This window comes from Neolamprologus multifasciatus, chromosome 15 (assembly GCF_963576455.1).
Source record: "Neolamprologus multifasciatus chromosome 15, fNeoMul1.2, whole genome shotgun sequence".
In the NCBI taxonomy this organism is placed as follows: Eukaryota; Metazoa; Chordata; class Actinopteri; order Cichliformes; family Cichlidae; genus Neolamprologus; species Neolamprologus multifasciatus.
Window position 1 is genome coordinate 36,167,507 of NC_140453.1, and position 9,700 is coordinate 36,177,206.

Here is a 9,700-nt window from a genome sequence, read left to right on the forward strand (position 1 = left end):
TTCGGCTCCTAGGGTCAAAGCAGCCATCAATCTCTTGCACCTGTATCTATACCTCGGGTGAGTGGCTGGTGTTTGGCCTGTCCCTGCACCCATGCCAGTTCTCAGGGCGAGGCCAGTCAGGGCACCAAGACACCCAGTCTCTCGGGTGGGAGCCGTTGGTGCTCAGCAGGCGTCTGAACCTGTTCATGTTTCAGCTGGAGTCCCTGGTGAGCTCTTTCAGTCACCAACTGTCTCTGCTGGTGGTTCGGGGGAGTCCACACAGCCGCCTAGGGCTTCCATGCCAGCCGGAGGCTCAGCTGAACCCATCAAGCATGGCCTGCCTCCCCAAATCCACATCCATATCTAGTACGGCATGCCTGTCCACAAGCAGCACAGCCTGCCTGTCCACATCCACGTTCAGTACCGCCTGTCAAGACAGCACGTTCACGGAGACCCAGTTATGTTTTTGGACTGGCTGCTCCAGATTGTTTTGTTTTGTTGGCTGTTCTAAATTTAACATAATAAAAAAATATTTTATTTTTAAAATAATCTTAAAATGTTACTCTACAAAATTTGCAGCAATTTAATTTGTTTATTATTTTTAGGTGCGTCTGTGGGACCCAGGAAGATCGTATACCTGCATCTCTACCAACTTGCATTGCAAGTTGGTAGAGATGCTGCTGCATACCGCTGCAATATTGCAGCATACCGCTGCAATATTCATCAAAATTTAAAGAACAATTATGTGTCAAGGCTTGCTGTGTGCCTTTCACAGTTGCACTCGACAGCAGAACTCGGGCACATCAGGGAATAATACAAACTGATTTTATGAAACCACAACAACATACAAAATACCACGAGCAACAATACAGGGGGAATCAAGCCTTCCACTAAACAGGGAACTCGTACTGTTAGTGTGAACACACATATATACGCCAGGTTATTAGGGACATGAGAAACACCAGGGAACACAGCTGAACAGAATCTTACTAACGAGACAAGGAAAAGCAAAACTAAACAACACACACAACATATCAAATAATAAAATTGACAACATAAATAAAACAGGAAGTAACAAACATAGACTAGGACTAAGACATATGAACTGAGTGGAAAAAAAGGGACACTTAGAAGCACAATGAAACAATATTATAGTGAAAGGACTAGAGACAGCCCAAATATAATCCACATCTAAAAAGTTTAAGTTAGAACAGAAATGTCCTAAAACTGAAAATGCAGGGTCAAAGACCCAGGACATCATGTTCATGTTCTTTTATGATATTTATTGACTCAATGTCATAGTGTTTAGCTTACTTGCATGACAAATCTAAAGTTCCATGGCTTTGAACAGCCAGAGAACCCCGGAGCAGCTAAAGGTAACTTTTAACATTCTGTCATTCTGCTTCTATATCAAAAAACCACTTAAAATAGTCAAAAAAATAAAATGAAAAATATTATTTGTCACTTACTGATAAAAACACTTAAAGTTAAATGAAATTATTCAACATTATATAGATTATTCACAAGGACACAAAGACTTCAAAATGATAAAGAAAATCTTAGAAAACCCATTTGTTGTCTTGACAACATACATTCATCTTCATTTCAAACAAGTATGTATTTTCCACACAGAGAACGGTCCCATTCTCCAGCCTCTGCTTTCCAAAACTGCTCGGTGTTCATCTGGAGGCACTGTGTGTGAAACCACCTGGAATAGCTGTCACACTGGATGTTCAAAAAAACAAAAACAAGTATCTTATCACCTCATTTTAGATGACTATATTGATTAATCTGCCGTTAGTAGGTGTTGGACACTGTGTTTCTTATCAAATATTCAAAAGCCAAAAAAAAAAAAAAATTACATGCAAGCTAAGGGTGAATTTTCCCTTTTGCTCACTTACATCAATACGAAAAATAATGATAAAAGGCAAGTATACAAAAATAGATTTTCTAAAATAAATTCCTCAATTATAAATAAGCCTTACCCATTTGGTGATTGAAGTGGTGATATGGAGCAGGTCACACAAATATGAAGGAGCAGATTTATGGATACACTTGTATGTAAGAAGTAAGAGTTTAAAATTTATCCTGGCTTCTATGGGCAACCAGTGAAGCTGCTGAAGAACTGGGTAAGCTCTTAACGGAGTACGAGTTATGACCCGAGCTGCAGAATTTTGAAGAAGTTGGAGTTTATGAAGGGACCTTTTAGGGAGACCAAATAGGAGGGAATTACAGTAATCAATATGGGATGTAATAAGACTATGGACAAGGATGGCAGCAGCATGGGGGGTAAGGAAGGGACGGAGTCGGTTAATATTATGTAAATGGAAGTAAGCAGACCGGGTTATGTAATTAATGTGAGACTGGAATGAAATATCACAAAATAACCACCACCAATTACTTTTTGATACTCAATTTTTATTACTGAGGCCCACCTGCAGTACTTTCCCAGCCCACCAATGGACCCTGGCTTACATATTTGGGAAGCACTGCTGCTCTAATGGAACATTTTTATTTATTCACTATACTACATTTACAGTATTTTTGAAAACACAGAGTCACCTGTGCAATATACAGCACAACGATCAAAACCTTTTTCACCTTTCAAAAAAAAGGTTAAGTCATTCAGTCACATCCACTCTGTGATGACTGTATAAAAAACCTTCTCAACTTTTTAAAGACTCAGTCATCAACATGTTTTTCACTTCTACCAAAACCTTACTGACTTTGGAAAGGGTACTGCGAAATTTAGCTGTAGAGTATGAAGTGATTGATGAGGTTCCGGTGGTTTCACCTCACTGTGGTGAACACCCTTTTATCTGTGATGGAATCACAGTGACAACAACTTCTGTTTCCTTTCTTTTTCACAGTACAGTGCCTATATGCCTACTTTGAGAAGATGTTTAAAATTTTTGTCAAGTAAAAGTGCTTTCATTCTGTTTTATCATATGGAAACACATATATTACTATACTGTAACATACCCTCATAGAAACCTAAAATATTTAAAGGTGTTTGTGTTGCCGCTACATCCTGTTTTACTTTTGTAGTCTCCTGTCTGTGTGCACCATGTTTTGTTTTGCTTCTTTTACTTTGAAGGTACCTCGACTCATGCGTTATGTTTAGCTTTCCATTCTGTCTCATTGTGTGTAATTGGTCCCAGCTGTGTTCACCATCAGTTTCCTGTTCCCTCATCATTGTCGGTGTATTTAAACCCTTTGTTTTCGTCTGTTCAGCTTCGCGAGCTCCCTCATGCCCGCCTGTGTGTTCTTTTCACAGTTTTTCCAGTTTGGTTTTGTATTGACTCATGCCAGCAATGAAGCTGAATTTTTTGAGTTTAAGTTTCACGTCCTGGAGTCTATATTTGGTCTTCCCTTCCTGCCTGCTGCACACAGATCATAACAGAATGCTAATTTCCTCAATTTGACATCTGTGTAACCTACCGCAATGAAAAATTAATCAGCAGGGGAAATTTATTAAAAGGAAGACTACTAGAAATGGAAGAGAAATAGTTTTCAGCACAAGAGAACGCAGTGTTGCCCTTTGTTTAATACACAACTTTCTGACATAAAAATGCTCAGGTTCTTATGATGTAACCGCCTCCTTTCTGAACTGTGTATGAAAGACAGAGCTGCACCTCTAGTGATCATTATGTTAGGACTGATCATTATGTTTTCATTAAAGTTTATGATGATTGATTTACCTGTAATTTATACACTGTTGCCCTTTCTCTCCTTGTGGACTTTTCTGGAGGTGGCTCGTATAATTGATCCTTCCATATCTTCTGGGCTCTATAAGAAATGCTGTGACTTTAATTCAAACAACAGTTGACCAATAAAATATTGTTTAATGTTATTGGCTGCACTGACAACAGCATGCACTTTGACCCTCTCAAGGCGGGCGTTGCCAATTTGCAACAGTTAAAAACTAACAACCTGATTACCCCACATACATATTTTATGAGTTTTTTTTTTTGTTTTTTTTTGTTTTTTTTTACTCAGAAGTACCACTGCAGGACTTGGTTGTGCATTAGCAACAAAAAGTTTAATTTGAGCCTGAGAGGGTTAAACGTCAGCAATCCACATCGAGATGTTCACATCTTTGGTGACTTCTGCTGACATTATCCTTCTTTGGGCTGGAGGTCATTCTGTGTCATCCTGGTGGGAAAATTTATAAATTATATTAGTTTACATTATGAAAAAATTATGTATTATGAAACAACACTCCATTTGTTTCAGAAACATCAACAAAGAAGTCTGAGTGATAGTCAGGGATCGCTAAATCCGCTGCACGGGACAGAGCTTGTTTAAACTCAATAAATTGCATCTCAGCTTCAGTGGTCCAGTTCAAATTAGCTGTCAGGTCTCTTATGCCGTGTTCCTTACCAAATCCCTCAAAGGCTTGGTTTTGCCCACAAAGTCAGGAATGTAGTGTCTACTGTAACCTGTGAGCCCAAGAAAGGACAACATTTCTTTCACTGTTCGTGGCTGGGGGTGTGACATAATTGTTTCCCTCTGGGATGCCAACATGCCCACCGTCTGCATCGCCACCACACGACCTAGAAATGTAACCTCAGTTCTGACCAGTTGAAGTTTATCTCTGCTTACTTTAAAACCAGTTTTGGCCAGCTGGCGAAGCACCGTCATTGTTGCTTGAAAACAAGCATCAGCTATTGGAGCAGCGATCAGCAAATTGTCCACATACTGGATCAGTGTGCATCCTTCAGGCAATAAACAGGGAGAGAGAGTGTGTTTTAGTACCCTCTGTTTTAAATCCCAGGTGAAAGGGCAAAACCCTGCGGCAACAGAGTGTAGCGCAGCTGCTGGCCCCTATAAGTAAATGAAAAAATATCTCTCAAAGATGGATGCAGTGGGAGACAGAAGAAGGCATTTGCCAAATCAATACATGTGAACCACCGGTGGTCTGGAGATAAATTAGTCAAAGCTGTGTAGGGATTTGGTACAGGTACTGTTGGTGTCTTAAGGACAGCATTTATTGCCCTAAGATCATGCGCCATGCAATACTTGCCCGTTCCAGATTTCTCTACTGGGAGGATTGGAGTATTCCATGCAGAGGAAGACTGCTCCAACACACCCACCTGCAAAAGCCCTGAGATAGTTTCTGCAATCCCGTTTTCTGCCTCCTGACTGTGTCTGTATTGTGAGCGCCAAATTGGTGTGTTATCTTTTAGCTCAAATGTGACAGGGGAACAATATGTTAAACCCACATCAGTAGGGCCTTTGGACCACAAGGTGTCAGGGAGTTCAGCTAGGCCTTTAACAGCTTCCTCATGATCTGATCTCTCCCTTCCATGTGTTCGTCTTAAATGTTTATGTTCTAGAACACATGTATCAGTGGCTGTCACAGAAATCCGGTAAGTTTTACAACTGGGTGAGTAGGCGACATCAGTGAGTTGTGTTTGTTGCCAATCTGTGGCCCTTATGGCCGCTCTAACCATTGGGCCTAAATCTTTTGCTTGATGACCCACATGTATTGCCAGCGACACATGTGGAACTGCTTCATCCCCCATTCTATACCAGCTCATTCGGTGTTCAGGGAGCGCCACAAACGCTGCCACTCCAGCCAAGCCAACATAGATATCCTGAGAGTTAAGCTCCCAGGTTTTCTTATCTAAACACACATAAAATAGTTCCTCGTACCACTCGGTGTGCTCGCGGTCATAGAACAAGGTCACGTGGTAGGGGTCACGCGGGGTCGAGTAAACAGACATGGACATTATCCAGGGGCGCCAGAGTTGGTACTGTGCCAGAATTCCATCTGATGTGGTCAGCCTCGCCCAGTAGATCTGTGCGGTGCGTTCACAATCCTCTGATAACAGCCACTGTCCTTTCATTCCTGATTGCAAACAAGACAGCTTCGTTCCATCTTTCAAAGTCACTGTTAATCCATCGACTCCACACATGACAGTAGCTCCAAGCTAATGAGCAGGTCCCTGCCCATTAAATTGACTGGAACTTGTGACGAGACCATGTATGAATGTGTCAAGGACTGCCATCCTAATTCAGTCTTTAAAGGGACGGTTACTGGCAGGATCATTGGTACCCCAGAGAAGCCAATCACACTGATGCTGGTGTCTGACAGTGGGATGTTGTCAGGAGCAGTACGAATGGTGGAGTACGTTGCTCCTGTGTCCACTAAAAAGGGCAGGTTACGTCCTTGAACCCTCAGTGGCAGCAGGGGGTCTGCCCCTCCCCCTCTGCCCAGGCCTCTCTGTGGGGTGTGTCAGTATTGTCCTTGTTGCCAGTCTTCCACTGGATGCTGCCCCGGTGGGGCCATATGTGTGTTCGGAACAGAATATTGTCTGCGCCCCCTTGGGGCGGGTGGTTGTGGCTGATAACATGGTTGAGGTGGTTCAGGGTACTCTCGAGCCCAATGTCCAGGCTGACCACAATTAAAGCACGCATTTCCAAGCACATATCGACCTCCTCCTGGCGCACCCCTTTGTCTACCCATGCCGCCGCCTCCCCCCCGTTGACCACCACGTGAACCCCAATCTCCTCTGCCGACCCCACGGCCACCCCAATTTGGTCCCCGTGTAGTTCCCCATGTGTCCGCTGGAAAAACATTAGGATCTAAATCTGTCCCCATTTGTTGGTGACCTTGGGCCACCATTACTTTTACTATTTTGTCCTCTTTCTTTTTGTCATTTGCCTTCACTCTCGCCTCACTCAGCTGTAATTTCAACAATTGCTCTTTCATTTTATCAGTGTCCTCATCTTTACTCATAGCCTCATAATAAGCTTTCTGCAGGCGGTGCACCAGATGTTTCTCCCACACGTGAGACTCCGCTCCCTCCATATCTGGGTTATCTAACATGGCCGCTCTCACCTGTTCAGGCACACCTTTTAACACAGCTTCTCTGAACCACAATTGTTGCATCCCCTCTCTACCAGGATGCTGGCCAGTTCTAAGAGCCCACGAAGCTTTAGCCTGCTCTATATACTCCCTTGGAGCTTGATCAGACTTCCACGATAACTTCAAAATCTTAGAAGCATTTGGAGGGGGATATTTCTCACGCAATGCACCAGATATTACATTCACCACACGACAAAATGGGGTGCTGTCAACCATCAATGCAGTACCTGCTATCTTTTCTATGTCATCCAGAGCTGTACCTTTGACACATCTGGCAACCACAGCTCTGAAATCTCCCAAAGCCAACTGGACCCCTGTCGTTGCTCTGTCAAACTCTCTCAGCCACCCCGCACCTCCATCAGTAATAGGAGGTAATAAATCTGTCAAAGCATTAACATCTCCCACCCCATATGGCTTATATTTCATTTGACCTCCGGATGTCACCACTAGGGGGAACTCACCAACAAGATCAAGATTGTCTCTATCTTCCTGACTCCGGCGCACCATGGGGTGTGGTGCGTTTCCTGGTTTGGGCCTGACTACTCTGCCTTTTCCTAGCTTTTCTCTAGCTACCCTAGTGTGAAAAGCCCCCCCCCCCCCCCAGCTCCGGCCCTGCTTCAGATTTTTGCTTCCCACACCCACTCACTTGAATGTTGTCATCGAGGGTGCCGGATAACCATCCCTCTTACGCGTCCTCCTCTGGGCCTGAACACATGTGGGCAGGCCTGATGCGACAGAGTCTAGCTTGCAGGAGTAAAAGGCGAGTGGTCGCTGTTTGTCACCGAATGGTTGTGTTAGTACTGCCTTCATATAACCTTGTCCTCCATCCACATGCAGGTGGAAAGGTTTCTCATAATCAGGCAGTGCTAAAACAGTGTTAGTTTGAAGTGCGAGTTTTAAATCTTCAAAGGCTTTTTCTGCTTTTTCAGTCCATGTGATCTTAGCTCTTAAAGCTAAATTCTTTCCATAGATCATGTCTTGTAATGGTTGTACTGAGCGTAGTCAGGAATCCAGGTTCTGCAAAAGTTCCAGAGACCCAGAAAACTCATCATTTGTTGTTTAGTGATGGGTTTTGGTGCATTCTGGACTGTCAATTTTCTGCTGTCCAGCAGTTTCTTTCCTTGCCCCGTGAGTGTGTGTCCTAGGTACACGACATTAGGACTCCACAGTTGGAGTTTGTTCTGTGATACTTTGTGTCCTTGTCTATCTAAATGATGCAGTACTTTCAGTGTGTTCTTTTTACAACCTTCTTTAGTGTGACCTGTTACTAAGATGTCATCCACATATAATAAGTACTGTCCATCTTCTGGTAGGTCATAAGAGGACATTGACAATGCAAGTGCTTCAGCGTACAGGGTTGGGCTATTCTGAAAACCCTGGGGCAGGCGAGTATAAGTGTAACTACTACTACTATTAAAGGCGAAACCAAATAGGTGTTGCGAGTCAGAATGTAGAGGCACAGAGAAAAATGCATTTGACAGATCTATCACTGAAAACCATTGTTCTTTAGGTGTAACTTGGTTCAGGATAGTGTGTGGATTAGCCACAACTGGTGGTACTGTCTCTGTGATGTCATTTATTGCTCTGAGATCATGTACAAGACGGTATCTTCCCGTGCTGGCCTTTTTTACCGGGAAGATAGGTGTAGTACATGACACTTTGTTAGTTTTTATGAGAATGCCTGCTTTTACCATATCTTCAATTACCGGGCGTATCCCCTGGCTGGACTGCGTGCTACAGAGACATGTGGGTTTGGCATTCTGTTTACCTCTAACACTGCTTTGGGTTGTGTCACAGAGCACACAGCGTTGCCAGATTGAGTGACATAGAGATGTTGTAGTATTAATTTCTGTGGACCTAGCCTGTGAACGTGTGCGTCGTAGAGTGGATCTGGGCCTGGACTTTGTTTAAACCGTAAGGTATTATGGTACTGATTGTGTGACATTGTGATTGAAGTTGCAGGCACGTGTTTCAAAGCTAGTTCTTTCAAGGGTTCTAATGGATCCAAATCTAGTGTCCAGTAATAATGTGGCACGCCCAATCCCCTGCACACATAAGGTAGTTGTTCTACACCTTCTTCAGGTGACATCCACGTCGGTGGAAAGCATAAGTTCGGCCTGCATGCCATTTTCAGTCGGGACTACGCCTACTTTGAGTTTAGTAAGCGCATCTCTTCCTAGAAGAGTGACTGGACACGAGTCATCGTATATGCACTGAACTTTGCACTGTCTGCCGCTTTCCCTATGTACTATTTATAGTGGTTGGGTCAGGTGCTATACCGTGGTATGTCCTGATGCTGTTTTTACTATCATGGTTTGATCGGAGAGTTTAAGGTGTGGAGGTTTTACGTTGAATACTGTTTTACACGCCCCCGTATCACAGAGTGCGATCAATAACATACCATTAACGTGTACTGTGATCTCAGGTTTGTCTGCAGCTTGGGAAACTAATTGGTGAACATTGAACACCTCTGTGTCTTCCTCACTTTCCTCAGCTTGTTCTCTATCCTCTAGTTATTCATCCTCATCCTCATACTCATATCCTCATACTTCCTGTCCCTGACAGGAAGGCGTAATTTAGTCCTGAATGTTGCCTAAAAACTGGGCACAGATGGTCGAGGAAGTCAGAAGCCGTTTCTGCTTCCTTTTGCTTTACTTCTATTTTTCCATAATCAGCTCTTGGGGCCAGGCGTACTCTAACCCTGCAATTCCTTGAGAAATGACCTTCCTTTCCACATGTCCAGCATTTGTTATCTTTCTCCTCACCATCTTGTTCTGAGCGTCTGTAACCTCTCCCTCTGTAACTTCCTCTGCCTCTTCCTCTATTTCCTCTTCTCTGTCCCTGCCT

The 9,700-nt window shown here is 43.4% G+C and overlaps 1 protein-coding gene across 1 annotated transcript; it reads right to left on the reverse strand.

Moving 5' to 3' along the window:
* Window positions 1-292: 292 nt before the first annotated feature.
* Window positions 293-7,540, reverse strand: LOC146502653 (uncharacterized). The gene is made up of 3 exons (XM_085134331.1): window positions 6,448-7,540; window positions 6,023-6,132; window positions 293-406 (listed from the first exon to the last, which is right to left on the reverse strand). The coding sequence occupies exons 1-3, from the start codon at window positions 7,358-7,360 to the stop codon at window positions 293-295; spliced, it is 1,137 nt and encodes a 378-aa protein (XP_084990457.1). The 5' UTR covers window positions 7,361-7,540.
* Between the last annotated feature and the right edge of the window lie 2,160 nt (window positions 7,541-9,700).

Coding starts and splice junctions, on each gene's coding strand:
- LOC146502653 (XM_085134331.1), bottom strand. CDS start 7,360: ATGGTGCGCCGGAGTCAGGAAGATAGAGACAATCTTGATCTTGTTGGT. Junction 6,133..6,447: donor GGGGGGAGGCGGCGGCATGG/GTAGACAAAGGG, acceptor TGCCCTTTTTAG/TGGACACAGGAGCAACGTAC. Junction 407..6,022: donor GGGTACCAATGATCCTGCCA/GTAACCGTCCCT, acceptor CTGTCTTGACAG/GCGGTACTGAACGTGGATGT.